The 26422-nt window shown below is 37.6% G+C and overlaps 1 protein-coding gene across 4 annotated transcripts; it reads right to left on the reverse strand.

The window, feature by feature from the left end:
* Nucleotides 1-1206: 1206 nt before the first annotated feature.
* ZFP82 (ZFP82 zinc finger protein) lies at nt 1207-25719 on the reverse strand. 4 transcript variants are annotated; one of them, XM_036832888.1, is made up of 5 exons: nt 25605-25719; nt 16428-16513; nt 14848-14974; nt 12902-12994; nt 1207-3642 (listed from the first exon to the last, which is right to left on the reverse strand). In XM_036832888.1, exons 2-5 carry the CDS (start codon nt 16434-16436, stop codon nt 2285-2287), a joined length of 1587 nt encoding a protein of 528 aa, XP_036688783.1. In that variant the 5' UTR covers nt 16437-16513; nt 25605-25719; the 3' UTR covers nt 1207-2284. The 4 variants fall into 4 exon arrangements, with proteins under 4 accessions (XP_036688783.1, XP_036688784.1, XP_036688785.1 ...); XM_036832889.1 differs by lacking the exon at nt 16428-16513 and having other exon boundaries at nt 25605-25693; XM_036832890.1 differs by lacking the exons at nt 14848-14974; nt 16428-16513 and having other exon boundaries at nt 25605-25691.
* Nucleotides 25720-26422: the final 703 nt, after the last annotated feature.

Raw genomic sequence — 26422 nt, forward strand, 5'->3', positions numbered from 1 at the left:
GTTATTATTCTCTTAACATATATTGGTTAAGAAACTAGGGCTTTTATTTTGTGGAATTTCCCACATTCTGGATTTGGCTGTTTGCTTCTTTGTGTCATGAATTTGTTCATTTATTTCCCAAGTTTCCTGTAAACTGGTAGGTTTAGAGACTAAATTACACTTCTGAATCAATATTTTGGACAAGAATACTCCACAGGTAGTATACATCCATTGCATTACACCAAGAAGCACATAGTCTTGCTGATTTAATTTAGAGATGTTACTATAGGTTAACGGGTTGTCATTCTGCTCTGTCCTTTAAAATCTTAGAATAATCTCTCACCTAGTGGTTTTCACATCCACTGATACCATCAAGACCCATTATTTCATAAATAAAAAGTGTGACTTTTTGGATTCTATCATTCCTTTGACCTTTATTAGCTAGAATTCTCTAATAATAAAGAACTTTCCTTCATCAACTTTTGGTTGTCTTGAAATATAGTCCATAAAGGAAAGGCAGGATAAATGCTCCATTTTCCCTTTATTTATTAATAAATGCCCTAATGTGCTCTGTAGCTGACCAATGCATTTTGTTAGAAAAAAAGGAAGCTATCACAGGCTACAGTAATCATGACAAAAGGACAAAGGATCCAAATTGAGGGGATTCCCACTGGCCAAATACAGGACAATTTGAGCATTTTTTTAAAAGGCTACAATGGATTTTTAAAAATTGATGCTGGACTTATAGGTGATTTTTAATTTCCAAATAGTTTCTTTTTATCTTATTCTTTGTTAATTTTATTTATTTAATTGAAGTATAGTTGATTTACAATATTGTGCTAGTTTTAGGTGTACAGCACAGTGATTTGGTTACATATACACACATATATGTATATACATACATACAGTGTGTATATATATATTCATACAGTGAATATATATATATACATATATTCTTTTAAAAAATTATTTTCCATTATAGGTTATTACAAGATATTGAATATAGTTCCCAATGCTATACAGTAAATCCTTATTGTTTACCTATGTTATATATGGTAGTATGTTATCTGTTAATACCATACTCCTAATTCATCCCCCCACTTCCCCTTTGATAACCATGTTTTTTTTCTATGTCTGTGAGTCTGTTTCTGTTTTGTAAATAAGTTCATTTGTACTATTTTTAGTTTCCACAAACAAGTGATACAATATTTGTCTTACTCTGTCTGACTTACTTCACTTAGTATGACAATCTCTAGGTCCATCCATCCTCTGTTAATTTTAAATCAAATTTATACTGAGGCCAGAGAGTATAGATTGTAGAATATCTTCTTTTTTATGAAAAAATTGAAAAAGGATTTCTCACTTTCACTATTTTAACAAGAATAAGTTATCTGACATTCAATAATGGATGAGTGTTGGTGGAAGGCATTTCTATATTCACTGTGCCCATAGTCTTTCATATGGATTTTCAAGAGAGTAATATTAATGATGATAATAATAAAACAATATTTAGTAGCTTAAAACAACAACCATTTAATTATATCTCATGATTTCGTGGGTCAGGAATTTGGGCAGGTGCTCAGTTGGTGGATTTTTCTGTTCTACATGGCATCAACTGAGGTTATTCACTGGCATTCAGCTGATGGCTGGTTTGGAGGATCCAAAACTATTTCACTCAAATGTCTGATGTTTTCATGGGCAATCTGGAAGACTGGGCACAGCAGAGTGCCTCTCCTTCTCTATGTAGTCTCAGGGCCTTTCCATGTGGTCTCTTCAGCAGAGTAGCCAGACTTTTTAACATAACAGTTCAGGTCTGAACTTGAGAGGGTATTCCAAGAGATGAGGCAAAATCTACCAGTAAAGTCTGGGTCCAGAAACTAGCACAGCAGTACTTCTGCTATTCTACTGGTCAAAGTAGTCACAGTCTGCCCAGATTCAAAGGGAAGGGATGTGGATTCCACGTCTTGATGGGTGGAGTACCAAAGAATCGGCAGTAATCTTTATTCTGCCACAGTATTATAATTTTATAAATGAAGAAATTATAGCATCTAGCAGTTAAACATCTTGTTCAATATAACACAGGTAGGAAAGTGATGGGCTAGAAATGATGATGTGTCTTTCCCACATTTGTTATATTAATAGGATTAGTTTCTAGAATGAATGCGAAGATTCTCAGGTCTGAGTGATGGTGGAATATATTAAATTAACACATTCTTTTAATGATTTAAACCCCGTTATGCCAAGTCAGGTGCATGGAGGAAGCAAAAGGAACTAATTACTACATTCATAGACTAAAAAGGCTTTCTTATATTTTTACATTATGAATTTTCAGATGATGGGTAAGGTGTGAATGTTGTCTAAAGGCCTTCTTACATTCCTTACATTCATAGGGTTTCTCACCAGAATGAATTCTCAGATGCTGAATAAGAGATGAATTAAGCCTAAAGGCCTTCCTACATTCCTTACATTCAAAGGGTTTTTCACCAGTATGAATGCTCTGATGTAGAGTAAGTTTTTGGCGCAATCTAAAGGCCTTCCCGCATTCCTTACATTTATACGGTTTCTCACCAATGTGAATACTCTGATGTTGTGTAAGTTGTGAGAGTAGTCTAAAGGCCTTCCCGCATTCCTTACAGTCATAGGGTTTAACACCAATATGAATACTCTGGTGTGAAATAAGTTGTGAGTAACGACTAAAGGCCTTCCAGCATTCCTTACACTCATAAGGTTTCTCACCAGTATGAATTCTGTGATGTAGAATAAGATGATAACCACGACTAAAAGTCTTTCCACATTCCTTACATTCATAGGGTTTCTCACCAGTATGAATTCTCTGGTGGAGTGTCAGTTGCTGTCGTACTCTAAAGGCCTTCCCACATTCTTTACATTCATAGGGTTTCTCACCAGTATGAAGTTTGTGATGTACTCTAAGGCCAGAGCCACACAAAAAGGCCTTCCCACATTCTTTACATTCGTAGAGTTTGTCAGCAATATTAAGCTTCTGATGTCGAGTAAGGTGTGCATACTGTCTAAAGGCCTTCCCACATTCTGTACATACATAGGGTTTCTCACCAGTATGAATCCTCTGATGGAGAGTAAGTTGTCCACGAACTCTGAAGGCTTTCCCACATTCTTTGCATTCATAGGGTTTCTCACCAATATGAATTTTTTGATGTACTCTAAGGTCTGGGCCACATATGAAAGATTCTCCACATTCCTTACATTCATAGAGTTTTTCACCAGAATGAAGTCTCTGATGTCGGGTAAGATGTGCAGTCTGTCTAAAAGCCATCCCACACTCCTTACATTCATAAGGTTTCTCACCAGTATGAATTCTGTGATGAAAAGTAAGTTGTTGGCGTACTCTAAAGGCCTTCCCACATTCCTTACATTCATAGGGTTTCTCGACAAAATGAATTCTCTGATGTGAAGAAAAAGATGAGTGTTTTTGGTAAGAGGACACTTTTTGAGATGTAATTTTCACTTGATTGAAATATTCCTCTTGTCCTTCAAATTTTCTTTTGGACTCCCAATCATTTTTTAAAATGAGTCTCTTAAGGCCATGGTTTTTAATTCTCTCCATTATTTTCCACTGGGATAAGTTTATTTCATGAATGTCATTTTCTGAAGATAACTTCTTGGTCTCATAGTTGGTCTCCAAATCTGAAAGAAAACAAGAGAGCAAACATGCAGTTTTCTTTTTCGAAAAGTAGTAAAATTTCTACAGTAGAAATAAAAGACAACCAAAGTACTACCCAATGAAATTCTAAAAATAGTTACATAGCTAAAAAAAAAAAAAGCAAAAGGCAACACCAGGAAAATGAGAGTTCATGCAGGAAAATGAGATTAGTGACTAAGTAAATATTTTAAGTCAGTGGTTCTCAAGCTGAAATGTGAATCAGAATCACAAGGGAGCTTGTTACAAATACTATGATTTAGACACCACCTAAACCACTTGGATCAGATTCTACAGTCCTGGGCAGTCCTATATTTAATATTCTCCATTCAATGATTTTGATGGACATGAAAGGTTGAGAATTCATACATAAATTCTTTCAACAATTTCTCTTTATTCTTAGAATAAAATCAAACTTGCTAAAAGGCCTCTGCTTACCTATAACGCATCATCTCAAACCACTGTTCTCTTTACTGCTACCTGGAGAGGCCTCTTTTCAGATCTTAGAACATGTTCCCACTTACTTCCATCGGACTTTTCAGTCTGCTCTATTTCCCCACAAATCTTCTGTGTGGGCTCTTTGCATGGCTGGCTCCTTCTCACTCTGAGGTCTTAGATTAAGTTACTCACTCTAAGGCTGAATCTACTGACAGTACTTAAAGCTATGTGCTTATTATACAGTTGACCCTTGAACAACATGGGTTTGAACTGTGCAGATCCACTATACATGGACTTTTTTCAATAAATATACAAACATATATGTGTAGAACATCATGTGCAAGACTTGTATTGAAGTGGATAATCTATCCTTACATAGGCATAAGGTGAGTGATATTTAATATAAAATTAATAATGTGTTAGCTTTCTTACTGTTTTACAACTTTGCTTTTAAAGAATTACATTACTGTACAGTGTGCTTCTCTCTCTTGTGATTGGATAAACTGCATATCAGCCTATCATCACAGTAAGTGGTTTTTTAAAAAATGTAACAATGTTTCCAATACTGTTTTATAAATGTGACTGTAATATTGTATGCCAGAAAAGTTTTATGCTGATTCATTCATTACTGTATAGGCTAGGCTACCATGAAGCATTCACATCAATTACACTAGGTTACCGTAAAGCAATCATATTGCTGCTTCTTCATTACCAATGCATGAGTCATTATATCTGTAAAGAAATATAAATTTTTTTCACATTATCTTTTCATTTCTGATGTCCAGTGTTAGTAATACATATAATACGTTCTGTGTTTATCATATAAGACAATATTGATGTAGATACTGACAGAAAATTTATCTTATAAACAGACAACATAAACTTATGGTATCAATAAATACAGTACAGTACTGTAAATGTATTTTCTCTTCCTTGTGATTTTCTTAATAACATTTTCTTTTCTCTAGCTAACTTTATTATAAGAATACAGTATATAATATATATAACATATGTGTTAATCTACTATTTATGTTATTGGTAAGGCTTCCGGTCAACAATAGGCTAATAAGCAGCTAAGTTTTGGGGGAGTCAAAAGTTATATGTGGGGACTTCCCTGGTGGTCCAGTGGTAAAGAATCTGCCTTCCAACGCAGGGGACACAGGTTCAATCCCTGGTCAGGGAACTAAGATCCCACACGCCACGTGGCAACTAAGCCCACGTGCCACAACTACTGAGCTCATGCGCCTCAAAAAGAGAGCCTGCATGCCACAAACTACAGAGCCCACGTGCTCTGGAGCCCGCGCGCCACAACTAGAGAGAGAAAACCCCCATGCCACAGCTAGAGAGAAGCCCACGTGCCACAAAGAAGACCCAACGGAGCCAAAAAAATAGAAAGAAAATAAATAAATAAAATAAATAAATATGTTTTTAAAAGTTATATGTGGATTTTTGCGTATGCTGGGGGATCAACACCCTAAACCCTGTGTTGTTCAAGGGTTAACTGTATATCTGCATTGTTATTATACATATATCATATACAACATAGATCTATGTTGAAATTATCTATTTATTAATTTTTCCAATTGTTATTCTGCTTATTTTCTTACCCCTAAACCTCATTAAGGGCAGAAACAATCCCTGCTTTACTCTCCATTAAATAATAAATCCAGAGCACAAAATAGATTTCACTCATTTAATTCCTATATTTATATACTTATTTTGAATATATTTCTCTGCCTCTAACCTCTCACATCTTACTACAATGATTAAATATTTTCTTTATTCATTCAAGCTAGCCCAGCTGACTATATAAATGAAAAATGGTGGTTGTATTTTCCTGTACATCCTTCCATTGCTTATACCCTTATTTATGCAGTATTCTCTACATTGCCATTCCCTCCTTCACATAGCTATGGGTTGCTCTTTCTTTGTCTCCACATCACAACAAAGACACTGAGAAACTCTATGTACTTAAGCTCCCTTTAAGCTTATTCTATTACTCATCCATTTTGCAAATGCTCAGTGGATTTTGTTCCTTCATCCCCTTATTCTGGTCTCCTCCCTTCCATCCCCTCAGAGGCAAGACCATTCCTTATTTCCTAGAAATGTGACTTTCAGACAGGAAAACATGTTTATACCTTACTGAAGTTTATGAAATCCTTAGCAAAAAAAAAAAAAAGACGTAATTTGTAAGTAACTCACTAATAGGGTCAAAGGGTTTTGTAGTAACTTGAGTGTGAAGAACTTGCTAACAAAGGTCATGATAGATGTAAACCAGAGGATGGTAAGCCAAGAGGAGAAATAGCCAGAGGGGAATTTAAGTGCTGAATGAGCTGTGTATGAGAGAGAAAAATGATGATGTTTTCAAATATTATAATATAGTCTGTATAAGAAAGCTGAAATCATATAGTTTCTACTAAAACTGGGAATTAATAATAACAACAAAAAAGTAAATCCACTTGGAATTTTAGAAGTCTATCTTAAATAACTCTTAGATCAATAGAGAAATAAGATCCCAAATGGTATTTGTTTAAAGAAAACAATAGTAACAATAAAAAAAAAACCTACATTAAATTACCTGTGAAACTGTAACCACAGTGCTTAGAAGAAAATTCAAAAACTTAAATACATGGGACTTCCCTGGTGGCGCAGTGGTTAAGAATCCACCTGCCAATGCAGGGGACACGGGATCGATCCCTGGTCCGGGAAGATCCCACATGCCACGGAGCAACTAAGCCCATGAGCCACAACTACTGAGCCTGCACTCTGGAGCCTGAGAGCCACAACTACTGAAGCCCGTGCGCCTAGAGCCCATGCTCTGCAACAAGAGAAGCCACTGCAATGAGAAGCCTGTGCACCGCAACGAAGAGTAGCCCCCGCTCACCGCAACTAGAGAAAGCCTGCACACAGCAATGAAGACCCAACGCAGCCAAAAATAAATAAATAAATTTATTTTTAAAAAAATCTTAATACATACAGCAAAACAATGAAAGAAAAAATTACTAAAAATCCCACCCAAAAATATTAGAAAAGCAAACTGAAGCAAAGCAGAAAAAAGAAATTAACTATATAAAAGCAGAATTAGAATAGTTAGAAAACAGAAAAAAAGAACTAACACACAAAGTAAAACCAGATTCTTTTTTAATAAATGAATCAGCAAAACAGATAACCATTAGTTAATATAATAAAAACAGCAAAAACGCACAGACATAGAAATTAAAAAATGGCAAAGTGAAAATAATGATTAAATACAGAACATAGTTGGAAGAAAGATTACTTTGCCAATAAGTTTTAAAACACAGCTAAAATGAATAATTTTCTAAGAAAATATAGTTTACCAAAACTGACCACAAAAGAGATACGTTTCAACAGATTAATTTCCATAAAGCAAACAGAGATTGTAGTCAGACTTACCACCTCCTTCTTCAAGGAAAAAGCTTTAAAAAGGTTACTAAAGCTTTAAAGAACAGGCCATACAAATTCTGTTTAGACTGAGAACTAAGAAAAAGGAGGACTTCCAAACTATTTTCATGATGTAATATTATCATACTAAATCCTGTTCATAAAAAGAAAACTACACACCAGTTTTCTGAAAACTGATGTAAAAATTCTAAGCATCTAATAAAACAGTGTGTCAAAAGACCCAGCGTCGTTTATTCAAAGAATGTTAAAGAGGTCCAGTATGGGGAAATCTATTAAGATAATTCAACACATTTAATACAGCTGAGGAAAGGGAAAAATAAAAATCCCATGATTGGGGGCTTCCCTGGTGGTCCAGTGGCTAAGACTCCACGCTTCCTATGCAGGGGGCCCGGGTTCTATCCCTGGTCAAGGAACTAGATCCCACATGCCGCAACTAAAGATCCTGCACGTGTCAACGAAGATCCCGCATGCCGCAACTAAGACCCGGCACAGCCAAATAAATATATTTTTTTAAATATTTATTTATTTGGCTGTGCCGGGTCTTAGTTGTGGCTCACTGGCTCCTTACTTGAGGCATGTGAACTCTTAGTTGTGGCATGCATGCAGAACCTAGTTCCCTAACCAGGAATTGAACCTGGGCCCCCTGTATTGGGAGCGTGGAGTCTTAACCACTGCACCACCAGGGAAGTCCCAATATTTTTTTTTTTAATTCACATGATCAACTCCATAGACGCTGAAAAGGCAACTAAAAAAAGGGAAACATTCCTGATTTTTAAAAAAAGCTCAATAAAGGAGGAATAATTACCTCCCTAAAACGATAAAATACATATTACCTTAACAAAAAGACAGCTTTGAAAAAAAAAAAAAAAAGACAGCTTTGGAGTTATTAGTCAAGACACTTAAATATCAGAAAAAAATGAGCGGTAGTCTTAAGAATTTAAAAGAAGAGATAAAACTGTATTTTCAGATGATAATTCATAATTGGAAAACTTAAGAGGTTTAAATAATATAAATGATAACAGAATTTAATAAGGTAGGAGGATATAAAAAAAACTAATAGCCTTTATACATACATTTAATAATAAAATATGATGGAGAAAAAAAGATTCCAGTCACAACAGTTTCAAGAGTAAACTTAAAATATATATGTAACCTTTATGAAGAAAACACTGAAACACTCATGAAGCATCTGGCATTAGATTTTCTAAAGATATCACACACGAAATCACAAGAGGGAGATTACTCTGCACAAGGGGACAGCAGTCTATCAAGGGTGTTCATGCTGAGAAGCTGAGCAGGTATGGAGACAATGGCAAACAACAGGGTAAATTCTGTATTCAAAGTAGCCAGGTATATCGAATCCTGCAGATTATCACCCCTGGGCCAGATAGCAACTTCTGTTGTCTGCCTGCAGAGTAGGCAACAGATATGCGGGCTAGGGCATGAGAGACAGTCCAGTGGCTGGTCACGTCCAGGGGATATGGCCACCTCCACAGGCCCAGTTGACAAAGCACTCCTATCTCACAAGAGTTAACTCTGTTTGTTCCAAACAAGTTTAGGCCAGTTTCACATTTTCCTGAAAGTACCCAATTTAATTAAACAATATGTAAACTTATAAGTAACTATGAGAAGAAATTGGTTCTATGAAAATGAAATTGAACACTTTGGAAAACCTGGTCATAAATACATTGTTAAAAATCATGGCTAACAGGGACATCCCTGGCGGTCCAGTGGTTAAGACTCTGTGCTCACAATGCAGGGGGTACAGATTTAATCCCTGGTCGGGGAACTAAGATCCTGCATGCCACATAGCACAGCCAGAAAAAATAAAAACAAAAACAAAACATGGCTAACAAAAACTAAGTGTGGGAGAGACAACAGTAAAAGATGGGGAAAACATAATAATCAAGAAGTGTTCTGTCCTTGTTGCAAATTTGGTTCTTGTTCTACTTAAAAAATTTTTAACTAGTAATAGTAATAGACTATAAATTGTATGTGTGGTTTAGATGAAAAATTAAATAAGAGACACAATGGAAAGAAAGCCTTAGACACATGTCAAAAGTATTGACAAAGAGCTACATTTTAATGTTGAGATTAAAAATATTACTTTTATGGTATGTACATAAAATATCTAACCCATTTTTATGAATAAGCAAACCAAATACCAGTCCCAATTCTGTTGAACCAAAGGATTTCTGTTCTATTACACAATGCTGATGAGAATATAGAAAAATATAAGCCCTTTCTTTGATCAGTTAAAAATATATAAATATAAAAAAATCACAAATGTGATTCCCCCGTTTCAGAGAACCAGCTTTAATTAAATGGAAAATGTCACATAAATTACCTGAACTTAGTACTTAGTCTGTTTAGGCATTTTATTATTAACCACCTTGCTTTGTTGATACAAAAAAATTGGATATAGAAGATTTGGTTCCAAGGTAATCCTATTTGCATTTCAACACTGTGGACAGAGTACAAAGATTGGAAAATAATAAAACCTAACATCCAAGGAACTGTACTTTTGAAATTATCAATTTTAGTCACATCCTGAATAAGGCCATAGTGAATGCTACCATTGAATAATCCTCATTCTATTCATGATCATCTTTCTGATTTCACTGAGGAAATAACAATAGAAGAATACGCTGTCCTCTCGCCACTACCCAGACCAATTTACTTGCATTCATAACTACATTGTTTTCCCTTTAATTCTCTCTTGTTCCCTGGATCCTATCCCCTTCCTCCACCCCCACCTCAAGGACACTGTTTCCAAATTTATGCCCTCTCTACTGCATCAATTTCCCCCACCTACAGAATCATTCCCATGGGCACACAAACATGGTCTATTATTGCATACCATAAACTACACTGCTTATAACCCAAAACCCCAGTGTAACTACCAACTCTATCTCCCAGCTTCCCTTCATACATACTTCTTCCAGAGTTGTCTTACACCCATCTCATCACTGCCTTACCTACTCTTATTAAGTCACTCCAATCAGGTTTTCACCCTGACTCCACTAAAATCATTCTTGACAAGGTCACCAGCATTCTCCATCTTGCCAGAATCTGGGGTCAATTCTCAGTCCTCATTCTCTACTCCTTCCATTTTGAAACATTTTCTTTTGTTTTTATCGTGGCTGCTCCTTCTGCATGTCCTTTGCAGCCCCCTCTTTCTAACGTCTGAATAGGGGAGTACCCCATGAATCAGTCTTTAGGCCTCTTCTCTTTATCTGCTTTCTTCTACCTGCATGTGTTCCTTAGATGAACACATTCAGACCCATAGATTTCAATTTTAACCATAAAGTGAAGACACCCAGATGGACATCAGGCTGTAACCTCTCCCTGAGCTCCATGTGTATATACATATTCAGCTGCCTACTCAACATCTAAAACTGGAAAAATAAAAGACAATTCAAACTTAAAATATCCAAAACAGAAACTCTCAACGTCTACCTGCTATCCTGCTCTTCCTATCTTCCCTACCTCAGTAAATTGTGCTTCCGTTCACCTAGCTGTTCAAGCTAACACCCTTATCTCCTCCTTTGATATGTCTTTCTTACTTACTGCATTTATAAGTCCATCAGCATGTTCTTTTGGCACTACCTTCATACATAACCTAAGTCTAACAGCTTCTTACTACCTCCTACTGCTGCCATCTTTATCCAAACCACCATTACTTCCAGTCTGAACTGAATCTGCTTCCACACTGGTCCTTCCTACTTTTGCACTTGACCAGAGGGATCATTTTAAAACAGAAAGCAGACTATAGCTTCCAATTTCTCTTAATGATTATATTATATGGCCCTTGACTAACTCTGATCTCATCTCTTATTACTTTCCCTTCCTCTCCCCCATGTTCTAGCCATAATGGCTTTCAAACATGCAAAGCTAACTTCTTCCTTAGGCCTTTTCTATCTGCTCAGAATGCTCTTCCTCTAGAGTCAAATGGCTTGAGCCCTTACTTCACATCTCTCCTCAAATACCATCTCCTCAAAAAAACCTTCCTTCATTTGTCCACTTTTCTATATGCATTTATACTTCAATAAAACTTACTAAAAGGAAGAAAGAAACAAAGAAAGAAAAGGAAAGGAAAAAAATAATGACCTTGTTTAAGATGTCTAACTTTGAATCAACAGTTGTTATTTTGGCTAAATATTTCCTGACTAAACTGATATTATCTTATTCACTTGGAACCACTGTATTTCATTATTTTTGTAGTATTAACAGTTGTAAATATCATTTAATCAGATGATAGAAAATAAGTTAGGATTGGGAAAAACAGCATATTTTTCTTTCCTTTGGTAGAAAGTGAATCAGAAGATATAACCTTATAAACAGTATGGGCACTGAAATGGCCCTGGTGTTACAAAAGAACTTTTAGCCTAAAATGAGCCTCCTCTGTCAGAGCTGAATATAACACAGAGCAAAATATAAAGTGACAACATATATCTCTATATCAAGAATTTTAAGGATCTTCTTTTAACAAAAGGTCCAAAGAGAGATGAAAATAGCACAGAGGTAGAAGCTAAACCAAGGGATCATTTTCCCTATAGTCTATTACATTCATGTTTCTTCCTGACATGAAGGTAGATATATACATACATGGAAAAAGGTAAATAAAAATGATATTCTGTAAACTAAGGATCTATCTTCTAGAGTAATTCACATGAAACTTCAGTTGCCGATAAAACGTATGATATTATTACCACGTCAAGCACACTCATCTCCATAGTCTTCTATTTCCCATTTTAAATTTTATGAGAAAAGTTAGGGAAGAAAGGCTTTCCTGACCATAACTAAAACAGCCTTCCCATCCCATACCATTCTCTATTCCCTTACTGTGCTTACCTTTATTCATAGTACTCCCTTATTACCTAACATATTTTCTATTTACTTACAGTTACTATGTTTCTGTAAATCAGGGTAAATCCTCATAGGGACAGGGATTCTAGTGGTTTTATTTACCACTGTATTGATGGTGTCCAGCATAGTGCCTAGCTCAGAGCCCAGTTGGTCGATCGATCTATCTGTCTGTCTGCCTATCTATCTATACATGCAAAAGAAGAAATCAAAATATAGATAGAATAATATTGGGAACAGAGAGCACCTTTCCATACCTCATGCCCCCTTCAAAGGGGAGGAAAATTAGAGAGAACAACAACAATAAAAAAAGGAGAGTGGTAAATAGGATACAGTAGTACTATTAGTAACCCTAGCTAAGTCCTTAATTTGCTCCCAGGGTCTCAGACCTTTTCTCCTTAGGCCATGGTCTTTCAAAGTGGGCTTTCTAAACAACATCAGAAGGGTGTGCCTCTTCCCTAACTAGCAGGGCAGTTTTCTCTGGTGATGGTTTCCCCTATCTTATTAGCCCTCACTTACCTGGATATCGTCTTCTTCCTTTCCTCACTACTTTCCAGGGCTCTTTTCCTTGCTCCAATAAGGAAATCACATCTGGTTTAGAAACGAAGCATCCTGGACAGAAGAAAAGAAATGTAAGGTAACATGGAAATAAAAAATAAATTCAAAATTACTTTGATTCAGTCTTGGTTAAAGTTTTAATAAACTATAGGTCAAATGGTAATTGATAAAGGCTTCAGAACAAAGAAAAGTGAGATGATTAAAAAAATCATGTTAATATTACAGAAGAAATGGAGATTGCAGAGGGAGGGAAAAGGTCTTATTTTCATTTATAGTCACACAAGTACTCCTTTTCTTGAGAGCAACCGTGGTTGATAGACATCTGGGTTCAAATTTTGCCTTTGCCATAACCCAGTAGTGCGACCTTGGACAAGTTACCACTATGCTTTATCTTCCTCACCTATAAAATAGGGATAATTATAGTACCTATCGTACATGATTGTTGTGCAGGTTATATTAATATATATCCATACCTAAACATTGCCTAGAATATACACTAAGTGCTACATATATTTTATTAGCTATTGTTTACTATATTTTTTTTTAAACATCGTTATTGGAGTATAATTGTTTTACATTGTTATGTTAGTTTCTGCTGTATAACAAAGTGAATCAGCTATATGTATACTTATATCCCCATATCCCCTCCCTCTTGCATCTCCCTCCCACCCTCCCTATCCCACCCCTCTAGGCGGTCACAAAGCACCGAGCTGATCTCCCTGTGCTATGCAGCTGCTTCCCACTAGCTATCTATTTTACATTTGGTAGTGTCATATGTCAATGCTCCTCTCTCACTTCGTCCCAGCTTACCCTTCCCCCTCCCTGTGTCCTCAAGTCCATTCTCTCTACGTCTGCATCTTTATTCCTGTCCTGCCCCTGGGTTCATCAGAACCTTTTCTTTTTTTTTTTTTTTTTTTTAGATTCCATATATATGTGTTAGCATATGGTATTTGTTTTTCTCTTTCTGACTTACTTCACTCTGTATGACAGACTCTAGGTCCATCCACTTCACTACAAATAACTCAATTTCATTTCTTTTTATGGCTGAGTAATATTCCATTGTATATATGTGCCACATCTTCTTTATCCATTCATCTGTCGATGGACACTTAGGTTGCTTCCATGTCCTGGCTATTGTAAATAGTGCTGCAATGAACATTGTGGTGCGTGACTCTTTTTGATTTATGGTTTTCTCAGGGTATATGCCCAGTAGTGGGATTGCTGGGTTGTATGGTAGTTCTATTTTTATTTTTTTAAGGAACCTCCATACTGTTCTCCACAGTGGCTGTATCATATAATTGCTATTTTAATGAGAGGAAAATAAGAAGTTTCCTGAGGCATTTACTGTTTTTTCTTAGGATATTCATACAATGTTACATGCAAAGTTCTTGGATTTTTAACTTTTAATCATAAAAGTAGGTTGGAGTGAATATGTTTGTTTATTAATATAAGACATGAGTTCTCTTGAACTGTAAATAAATCCGGTTGATGCAACTTACCACTAAAAAAATTATGTGTTCATCTGAGAGTCAGAGAAAAACCAAGATATAAGGTCTAGCTATTTTCCTTATAGGTATACGAACAAACAACAAAACACCTATAGCAATTCTGAGTTCAGATACAAAGTGAAGCCTGCTTTCTTTGACACTGGTAAGGTTGTAAATCACCCAGATTTCAAACCCAGTCCTTTCATCATTAAGGAAGGCCTGAGGGCCACATAAGGATGGGAAAGATGAATATGCTTAGTGAAGGTGCTCACTTCCAAACAAAAAAAGCTCAAACCATTCCCTTGAGAACAGCGAGCAGAAATTTAGATAGTTTCTTGAAAGACATTCTTGAAATTTCCAGAGAAGAAAGCTAATTTTGCAGAGAACAGAGTTTAAATTTCTGGAGGCAGATAACTTTACCCAATGAGACCAAGTTGCTGTAGTTCTCCAACATTACATCTCTATACAAATCCCTCTGTTCCAAGTCCAGGTAGTCCCACTCCTCCTGAGAGAAATCTATGGACACATCACTGAACATCACTGATCCCTGAAATGACAAACCATACAACTGAAATTAAAGAAAATTTGTTTTAAGATGGAAAGAGAAAAAAATGGAAGAGATACTGCAGGAAATGGATCATAGAGCAAGCAAACAGGCTTGGGCTGGAAGCCTGTAACACAGTAGTTAGGAAATGAGTGTGCTTAAAGCAGGATGCCTATATGTTCCTGAAGGATCCTGTTGTTACAGATACAGCCTCTTGTATACTCTAGCATATCTTAACTATCCAAACACATCTGGGAAAAAAAAATAATCAGTATGTATGTATGTATGTATGTATGTATGTATTTATGCTGTGCCAGGTCTTAGTTGTGGCATGCGGGATCTTTAGTTGCAGTATGCAGACTTCTTAGTTGCAGCATGCGGACTCTTAGTTGCGGCATGCATGCGGGACCTAGTTCCCTGACCAGGGAGCAAACCCGGGCCCCTTGCACTGGGAGCGTGGAGTCTTACCCATTGGACCACCAGGGAAGTCCCTCAGTTTTCTAATTAAATGAAATACTGTGTATAAGTCTTCTGCCTGTTATATGTCTCCCTCACAAATTCTCAAAAAATGTGTTCTTCTACCCTTTCCCCTTAAAGAACAGATTTTTTTTAAAAAGTTTTCCTATGATATCTCTATGTTGGAAAAGGATCCAGATACAATTAAAAATTTCTTCCAAGTTCATCATTGAATCAGATCATATCATAAGCATTTCCCCATTTATGACAAATTCTTTAATGAAATTTTAAAAATTGGTTGTATAATAGTCTATGCAATAGATATCTGCATGATCTTCTTATCTATCATTTTCCATCCCTCACTGTATGCATTCCTTGTTCCTGAGTTAGAGGATACTGATGTAGATTCTGGATACTGGTGATCCAGAATCACAAAGATGTCATTCTAGACTAGCTCATCCTGTTCCAATATAAATGGTATACAACTCTTAGGGATTTCCAGAGAAGATACTTGAACTCTCTGCACGCAAGACCCAACCATAATCCTACCTAGTCCTAAAAGCCTCATAAAGCATGAGATCTCACCATGTACTGAGGCTGAGGTCAACCAACAGCAAATCTCACCTACTTGGAAAACTCAAGTTTGGAAAAATTTAGCGTTTTCCCATGAGCAGTCAAATGGGCCCATACTCTCTCAACTACTCAAAAGAGATGGTGAAACGTCTCCCTAAAGGGATTTCATTTCTGCTCCACTGCAGCTTTTAGCAGAAGACTGAGCACATATAAGAGATGCTGAATGATTTGTTCAATGAATACATGAACAATGACTGGAAAAAAGCGGACTCACAAGAAGGGCATTGTACTATTTATTTGGCCTCATCTCTCACTGGATCTGGAGGAAATGGGTCCTTAGATGGGGCTCTGATAAGTAAAAAGTTTCAGGATAAAGAAAAGTTTATAGGACCTTAACTTCCAGAAGGTGAAAGAAACAGCAACTTACATGGGCCATGGTTTAGAAATTCAAGAACTGGTCAGTCCTCCTTGGGGTTTACTTGCCTGGAGAAGCACAGTTCACAGAGGCCAGAGCTAGGGGGAGAAAAAGGGGGCCATGAGATAGGCCTCAGAACTCTCAAAACGACTCAGTTTAATATATTCTTTCCCCTCCCTGGACCTCCCCACCACACACACACACACACACACACACACGGAAATTTGAGGAGGTATGGACAAATCTAATCCCTACTTATAAATTTCAGGGCTGATAAGGGACCACATCATCTAAACCAGAATCTCTTTCAAAACCTCACAAGCCTGCTTAAATTAAACAGATACAAAGAGAGAAATTCATAGGACTAATGCTAGCAGCCGTTACCACTGAGAAATTACTACACTGGCAGCCCTGCCTGCCTGCAGTCAGAACAATAACTTCCAGAATCCTCTGGGCTCATCACTATTTTCAATCAGAATCATCCACATTGCTTTCCTGGATGACTTCATTTGTCATTCTGCTTCTTACAACCTAGGCTGAAGAGGTGTGGATTCATGTTCTCAGCAGTTAGACAATAACACATATCTATTTGTCAAGACTTTCCACAAGAAAATGAAATAAAAGGCATCCAAACTGGAAAGGAAGAAGTAAAACTATCTCTATTTGCAGACATGATATTATATATAGAAAATCCTAAGGACCCCACAGAAAAACTGTTAGAATAAAAGAATTCAGTAAAGTTGCAGGATACAAAATCAATTTACAAAAATCAGTTGCATTTATATCTACTAATAATGAACTATAAGAAAGAGAACTTAAGAAAACAATCCCATTTATAATTGCATCAAAAGAATAAAATAACTAGGAATATATTTAACCAAGGAGGTTAAATAGACCTGCACACTGAAAACTAGAAGACACTGATGAAAGAAACTGAAGATGACACAAATAAATAGAAAGATATTCCATGTTCATAAATTAGAAGAATTAATATTGTTAAAATGTCCATACTGCCCAGAGCAATCTACAGATTAAATGCAATCTCTATCAAAATTCCACTGGAATATTCCACGGAACTAGAACAAACAACCCTAAAAGTTGTATGGAACCACAAAAGGCCCCAAATAGCCAAAGCAATCTTGAGAAAGAAGAAAAAAGCTGGAGGTATCATGCTTCCTGATTTCAAAATATATTACAAAGCTACAGTAATCAAAACAATATGATATCGACCCCCCCAAAAAAACCAGCTATATAGGTCAATGGAACAGAATAGAGAGCCCAGAAATAAAATCCATGTGTACATGATCAATTAATTTACAAAAAGGAGCCAAGAATATACAGTGGGAAAAGGACAGTCTCCTCAATAAATGGTGTTGGGAAAACCAGACAGCCACATGCAAAAGAATGAAATTGGACCACTATTTCATACCATACACAAAAATGAACTCAAAATGGATTAAAGACTTGAATGTTTAAGACCCGAAACCATAAAACTCCTAGAAGAAAACACAGGAGGGGGCTTCCCTGGTGGCGCAGAGGTTGAGAGTCTGCCTGCCAATGCAGGGGACACGGGTTCGAGTCCTGGTCTGGGAGGATCCCACATGCCGCGGAGCGACTAGGCCCGTGAGCCACAATTGCTGAGCCTGCGCGTCTGGAGCCTGTGTTCCGCAACAAGAGAGGCCGCGATGGCGGGAGGCCCGCGCACCGCGATGAAGAGTGGCCCCACTTGCCGCAACTGGAGAAAGCCCTCGCACAGAAACGAAGACCCAACTCAGCCATAAATAAATTAATTAATTAATTAATTTAAAAAAAAAAAAAAAAAAAAAAAAGAAAACACAGGAGGTAAGTGCCTAGACATAGGTCTTGGTGATGATTTTTTGACACCAAAAGTAAAGGCAACAAAAGCAAAAATAAACAAGTGGGACTACATCAAACTAAAAAGCTTCTGCACAGCAAAGAAATCATCAACAAAATGAAAAGGCAACCTACTGAATAGGAGAAAATATTTGCAAATCATATATCTGATAAGGGATCAATTCCAAAATATATAAAGAACCCATACAATAGCAAAAAACAAAAACCTTGATTAAAAAATGGGCAGATCTAAATAGACATTTTTCCAAAGAAGTCATAACAGATGGCCAACAGGTACATGAAAAGGTGCTCAACATCACTAATTGTCAGGGAAATGCAAACCAAAACCACAATGAGATATCATCATACACCTGTTAGAATGGCTATTATCAAAAAAAAAAGAAATAACAAATGTTGGCAAGAATGTGGAGAATAGGGAACCTTTGTGCACTGTTGGCAGGAATGTAAATTGGTACAGCCATTAAGGAAAACAGTATGGAGGTTTCTCAAAAAATTAAAAATAGACCTACCATATGATCCAGCAATTGCACTACTAGGTATTTTCTGAAGAAAATGAAAACACTAATTTGAAAAGATTTATGCACCCCCATGTTCACTGCAACATTATTTACAACAGCCAAATTATGGAAACAACCTAAATGTCCATCGATGGATTAATGGATAAAGAAAATGTGAAACACACACACACACAGGGATATTATTCAGCCATAAAAAGAATAAAATTTTGCCATTTTCAACAACACAGACGGACTTTGAGCGCATCATGCTAAGCGGAATAAGTCAGACAGAGAAAGACAAATACTGTATAATCTTGCTTATATGTAAAATCTAAAAAACACAAACAAACAAGCTCTAACCAAGCTCACAGATACAAAGAACAGATTAGGAGCTTCCAGAGGTGGGGGGATGGGAGGGGTGGAGAGGGCGATATGGTTGAAGGGGGGGCAAAGGGACAAACTTCTAGTTTTAAAATTAATGTCATGGGTTGTAATGTATAGCATGGTGATATAGTTAATATATATATATATAATATAGTATTGCATATTTGAAAGTTGCTAAGAGAGTAGTTCTTATCACAAGAAAAAAAAATTGTAACTATGTATGTCCACAGATGTTAACTAGACTTACTGTGATCATTTTGCAATATATACAAATATCAAATCATTATGTTGTACACTTGAAACTAAAACAGTGTTCTATGTCAATTATACATCAATTAAAAAACAGAAGAGAAAAAAAGGACTTTTATATGATAGGTATTTTATATGTTAATTGTATCTGCAGGATTGCTATGTAGTACTGTAATTATCCTATCTATGCAATGGATCAGAAAATTCACACTAAAAGAAGTGAAATCACTTGCAGAAATTCAGTTAATAAGTAGCAAAGCTGCATTTGGAATCCTTATTTTTCTAACCACAAAGTCAGCTCTCTTTCACCTCTAGCTCTTGCCCCTGAAACCCAGAATCTCTTGTCCCAGTGAGAGAAACATGAGCAGGTATGACTCACTAAAAAATAGAAATAGCACATCAAATTACCTAAAGATATTAAACCTCATTTTAAGAGTACTGATGCCCATATTAGCAAGTTTGTAAGGATATGAACATTCTAACCTGTAGACTGCACAAAATTTAAAGTAGGTACAAGCAGCATTTAAACCATGAAAACCCTTTGATGCAGAAATTCTAACTTATGGGATTAAAGAAAATATTAAATAATTGTATATATGGACAAAAATGTAAAAGTGTGCTGACAGACATTATTCCTAGGGGAAAAAACCTTTCCAGAACTGAAGCATCCTTCAGTAGGAATAGATTTAATAAATTATAAAGCATCCATAGCGTGAAAAAACTTTCCATTTAAAAATTATGATGTAGGGCTTCCCTGGTGGCGCAGTGGTTAAGAATCCGCCTGCCAATGCAGGGGACACGGGTTCAAGCCCTGGTCCGGGAAGATCCCACATGCCCCAGAGCAACTAAGCCCATGCGCCACAACTACTGAGCCTGCATGCCTAGAGCCCGCGAGCCACAACAAGGGAAGCCCCCGCAATGAGAAGCCTGTGCACCACAATGAAGAGTAGCCCCCACTCGCCACAACCAGAGAAAAACCCACGTGCAGCAACGAAGACCCAAAGCAGCCAATATAAAATAAATAAAATTTTTTAAAAAAATTTTAATAAATAAAAATAAAAATTATGATGTAGATCTTTAATAGGAAAGATGGAAATATGTTTACTACATGTTGCTGAGTGAAGAATGCAGGTAACAACAGTTGTGAGTACTGTGATACTGTCATGGCAGGTAAAAACACCTGTATGTATCTATATATTCATGTATGTGCAAAGTAATCACTAAATGCTAACCTTTAGTATTAAAATAATATTTTCGATTGAGGCATAGTTGATGTAAAATATTGTATAAGTTTAAGCTTTAGAAAATACACAGACATACAAAATATTCAAGATATGCAGTCTTTAGAAAAATAAAATGAAATGGATATTATAATTATATTTGTAAAGTATACATATATATTGGCATAAAGAGGTACTAACAGGCATCGACAGAAAAAAATCTGCAAAGATTGCTTATTTCTACATTGTGATCTTAATTTTCTTCTTTTTGCTTACATTTACTTCATAATTTTATATGGCCATATATACCCTTGAAATATATATATTTTTAAAAATTTTATAAACAGGAAGTTTTTCTTCAAGTAGGTGAAAGGGATTTTTTTAAAGCAGTCATCCCTTGAACTTGGAGGAAAAAAGCTGCTATTTTTTAATTTATTTCAGCTCCCAATATCTGAACCAACTCTATGATTTCTAAGTTTCTGCTGCTTCTCATAACTTTTTGACTGATGAATTTATCTTGATTCTGAATTAGTCATTTTAGTCACGATGCCCTCCAAAGAGCTAATGAATTGTCTTTGTTCTGTTGGTCTCGCCCTGCATCAACATCATGAGGAAAAAATAAACTGTGAGAAAAAGCTTATTACATAAAATCCATTGACCTCTACAGAAATCTGATGGGTTTGGTACTATTTGGTCACAACCTGATAGTGCTTGCTATAATCAGATGATGTCTCGTTTCCAGGAACTCCCAAGCCATGCCATCAGACTTCTTCATTGACTTTATTTTAGTCTTACTCCTGTAGAGGTTTATCTACCTTGATAGACAAAAAGCAACTTAAGGATTTTAGTTACTGTATTTTCCCCAAGCACTAGCACAGGATCTGGCATGATATGAGTTCTTTTTAAATGTCTGATAATTTAACCTAGAAATTCCAATTCTAGGAATTTATCCTTAGGGAATATTTGTAAAAGTATACACAAAGAAGTATATGCAAGGAAGTTCTTCAAAGAATAATTTATAACCAAAAGAATACCTAACAATAGTCAACAAGCTAAATAAATTATGTTCCACTGTATGATGGCATATTATACAATTATTAATAATGATGATACTGGTTCATATTAATTAATGAAGAAAGATATCCATGATAAACTGCCAAGTACACTAGGCAGACTAAAAAGAATATGCACAATGTTGGGAGGTGATTGACTCTCACATATGAAAAACACAGGCTTTGCTGTCAGGATGCAGGATGTGAATCTAAGCTCTGACAGTTATCAGCTAGGAGGCTTTGGACACGTTACTAATTTCCAGTGCCTCTGTTCCCTCATAGACAAACTGGAGAATAACAGTATCTAGGGGACTTCCCTGGTGGTCCAGTGGTTAAGACTTCACCTCCCAATGCAGGGGGTGCAGGTTCGATCCCTGGTCGGGGAACTAAGATCCCACATGTCTGGAAGCCAAAAAACGAAAACATAAAAACAGAAGCAATACTGTAACAAATTCAATAAAGACTTTAAAAACGGACCACATCAAAAAAATAACAGTATCTTATAGGGTTGTTGTGAATCGTTAATATAATACATATAAAGAACTTAAAGCAGCTTATTATAAGCACTGAATAAAATGAAAAACATGACATGTCCTTCATTCTATCTATTAAAGAAAATTATCTTTAATAATTTTTAATTAAAATTTTAAAATTTTTGATAAATCATCTCTAATAATTATTTTTTTAAGGAACATTTATTTTTTGGCCTCATTGGGTCTTCGTTGCTACGTGCAGGCTTTCTCTAGTTGCTGTGAGCGGGGGCTACTCTTCGTTGCAGTGCGCGGGCTTCTCATTGCGGTGGCTTCTCATGTTGCAGAGCATGGGCTCCAGGCGCGCAGGCTTCAGTAGTTGTGGCACGCAGGCTCAGTAGTTGTGGCTCACAGGCTTGGTAGTTGTGGCTAGCGGGCTCTAGAGAGCAGGCTCAGCAGCTGTGGCGCATGGGCCTAGTTGCTCCGCGGCATGTGGGATCCTCCTGGACCAGGGCTCGAACCCGTGTCCCCTGCACTGGCAGGCGGATTCTCAACCACTGAGCCACCACAGAAGTCCTCTAATAATTTTAATACTAGAATGCCCTTTCTCTTTTTTCTTAACAGTAAATTTTTTGAGATTTTCACAACTGGTCTTTCTTACAACATCAATAAATTTTAGAACTAGGCTTGAGAAAGTAATTAACAAAAATCAATATCTCCATAACTAAGAAGTGTAAATTCTTGAAAAGTTTTTCAAATTAGAGGGGAACCATTGCACTCCCCTTTACCCTGCATAGGCATAACAATATAATAAATCTTATGACTGCACTGGATTGCTTTTTCAAAGTGTTGGAGAATCTTTATCTCCTTAAATAACCAATTTTTATGATTCTATTTTGCAAACCAAACATATGTACACAAGTGCACAAAAAAATATTTGGAAAAACAAACATCAAAATTGTAATATTCATTAACTCTGGATGATGGGACTAAGGGCATTTAAAATTTTCTTCTTAAAACTTCCTTAGGTTCCTGTATTTTTTTTCTTTTTACAATAAACCTGCATGAATTCTATCATCAGAAACAAAAATTACTATTTCCATATAAATAAAATAGATGGGAGAGGGAGTACCTTCCAGTTGTTTAGAGAAATGTGAGTCATAGGCCTGTGACATGAGAGGGTTCCACACACACACACACACAAATTAGTATGGCAGAAATAAATAACTGTTCTTTTACTGTTCATCAAAACGATAAGCTATCTTCACAATCCTTCTCCTGTTACTGAACACAATGAAGGTAAACAGCATTCCCAAATTTAGAAAGAGTATACCAAAGCAGACAGAACAGTATTTGGTATACAACAGATGCTTTATCTCCTCCTTTCTCCACTGAATAACTAGTTAAATTTTCATATTAGATATATCCTTGCAAAATGTCACACAAATCCCTAGTTTATTAAAAGGAATTCATACATAACTAAAAATGTCGAGTCATCTTGTTCAAAACTGTAACTATTGCTTAAAATTGATCATTTTACTTCTTTTCCTTCCCATGAGTCAATACCAATGGCATAAAATCGCGTCACATGGATGGAATGTGATTTATTTAATAATTTCCTATTATTAGACACATTTTATTTTCTCTTATCTTACCTTATTTTATTTATTTTTGTCCGCACCACGCAGCTTACAGAATCTTAGTTCCCTGACGAGGGATTGAACCCAGTGGCCCATGGCAGTGAAAACGCGGAGTCTTAACCACTGGACCCCCAGAAAATTCCCATAGATACTAATTTTATATAGTTCTTATTTCAAAGAACATTCTCAGACATTACAGTCTTTGATTCTAGGCCAATGGATATGAATCTTTTTGGGTCATGTTTGATAATCTCATTAAATTATGGACTTCCTTCCCAGAAAAATGGCATGTTAACAACTATTATAATTTTACATACAATCTCAAGGGGTTTCTGGTAAAGTGAAAGCCCCAAATGGATTTAAATTACCACTAGTTAAGAATTCCTATTCAAACCATTTGAGCACCTCATTTTTTTTTTTTAAGTTTTATTGGAGTATAGTTGCTTTACAATGTTGTGTTAGTTTCTACTGTACAGCAAAGTGAATCAGCTATACCTATACATATATCCCCTCTTTTTTGGATTTCCTTCACATTTAGGTCACCGCAGAGCATTGAGTAGAGTTCCCTGGAGCACCTCATTTTTTTAAACTAGGAAATGTTCAACACAATTAGCACGGTATTTCCATTTTTCCTGATCTATTGGAGGCCGATGGGGAATTGCTCCAAACCACCACTTAACAACAAATAGCTAATGTTTATCAAGTACTTATGAAGTATCAGGCACTGTTACAAGACCTTTACACATAGTTAAAAAACAAAGAAAGCTCTCAGAAGTAAGGGGAAGTATCTGCCACATGGATATATGCATATAGGCACTAGGGAGGGGAACTAGATATCAAGTTAATGGACAGGTCATATTAAGCAGAAGGAAGCAAATGTTCCCAGGTCCTAAAAAATAAAAATGCATTTCACAGAACAAGAGGAAATACCCACTCGTCTTGACCTTGACTTTGAAGTGGGCAATAGCAATTCATTCCTCCTCCTCATCAGAGCCCTTTTCTTAGTTTGACAAGACTCAGGAAGAAGGGAATCTTAAGACAATATAGGCCTTTCTTGGAGCCCTGCCCACGCCGGCTAAATTAGGGCACGCCACGACCACATCTGTCCCCACCAACCACCACCCACGCACGCCCAGAGTAAGGAAGAGGAAGAGTACTGACTCTTCCCAGTATTAGAGAAAAGCTAGGGTCACGGCTGTGCGGGACTGGAATTGGACTTCAGAGAGGGAATTCCGTGGCTCCGAAACCTGCAGGTGGAAAGTGCGGACTGTGTGAGCAACCGCGCGTGTGTGTCCGCGCGCGCCCGCCGGAGGATGTAGTGCGCTGGGAATACTCCCAGGAGCCAGCCTGGGGGGCACGTTCAGTTCTAGCATTCTTATCCCAAGACGGGTCTGAGTCTTTTTGTTGAAAGTCTTTTCTCGGGCTCTCAGTTATCTGACTGGGGGCCATTTCTCTGCGGCTGGCAGAAGATTCAGCCGTGACGCTAGGGTCGGAGTCACCCAGTCCGCAACCGACGGTCACACAAGAGGCTCTGCACCCCATTCAGTCACACAAACGCCATCACCCACTAGTTCCGGCCTCACAACCGCACATAGTCCCGATGCCATACCCCGGTGCAGGCACGCCCACAGACACACCACACCGTTACACCTCCGCGGTTCTCACGCCCACTCGGGGCTGAGATGCTGGGCTCCCGACACTCTGAGGTGCTGCAGCGCTTCCCTTCCCTCTCCCTCATCGCCGGGCCGCAACGCCTTTCCTACCGATGGCCAGAACAAATGCTCCGAGCCAGGACTGCTCACCTGGGGCGCCGAACCCGTCTCACGGTGATGCCCAGTGGAAGAGAGCGCGAGACAGCTCAGGTAAGTCCACAGCCCCCGGGGCCTAACGGGCCGCGCGCGGGGCTTGTTGGGAGCGCAGGCTGCACGCACTGAGTGCGCAGGCGCGGCCGAGCCCCAGTGGGCGGGGCATCAGTGAGTGAGCTGCTTTGAGTGGGATGTGTCGACTGAGCCCGAGATCCAGTCGCTCCCCAGCGGGGCGGGGTTCTCGGCTCTTTGTCCTGAGGAAGTCGCGGCAGGGCCTGGAGCGGGGCGGGGAGGGACGACGGGCGCATTAAAGAGGGATGTGTATGCGAAAATAGGACTCTCCGTGGGGCCAACCGGAGAGGTGTGTGACCAAGGACAGCGCTTGTGTATCTGTCTTTGGAGTGGTTCTGGGTGCGATGTTTTTCACTGAATGTGGCTGGTTGTGTTTGAGATGGTGCGACTGCTGGGATTGGAATGCGGTTTATGAAGATTTTATGACTGGAATTGTGTCGGGCTGTGTCGGACTGAGAATGTTGTGAGGGCCTGTGAGATAGTGGGGCTGACTGAGTGCATGAGGTTGCGTTTCTGTGAACCTGTCTGTAATTGAGCATTTATGTGGCTCGGTTTTGGTAGATTTGTTTTCCTTGGGCCTTCTCTGCAGACCCTGAATGTGAGTCACTCAGTGTGTGTCTGAGAAACGACCTGCCTGATTGTGTGGCGAGTGTGTGTGCTTCTGGTATGTTCCTGCAGGACTGTGAGGAGGTGGCTCTCTGGATGATTGGATGTGACCAGGAGCCTCACTCTCCTCAGCTCTG

This window comes from Balaenoptera musculus, chromosome 19 (genome assembly GCF_009873245.2).
Source record: "Balaenoptera musculus isolate JJ_BM4_2016_0621 chromosome 19, mBalMus1.pri.v3, whole genome shotgun sequence".
In the NCBI taxonomy this organism is placed as follows: Eukaryota; Metazoa; Chordata; class Mammalia; order Artiodactyla; family Balaenopteridae; genus Balaenoptera; species Balaenoptera musculus.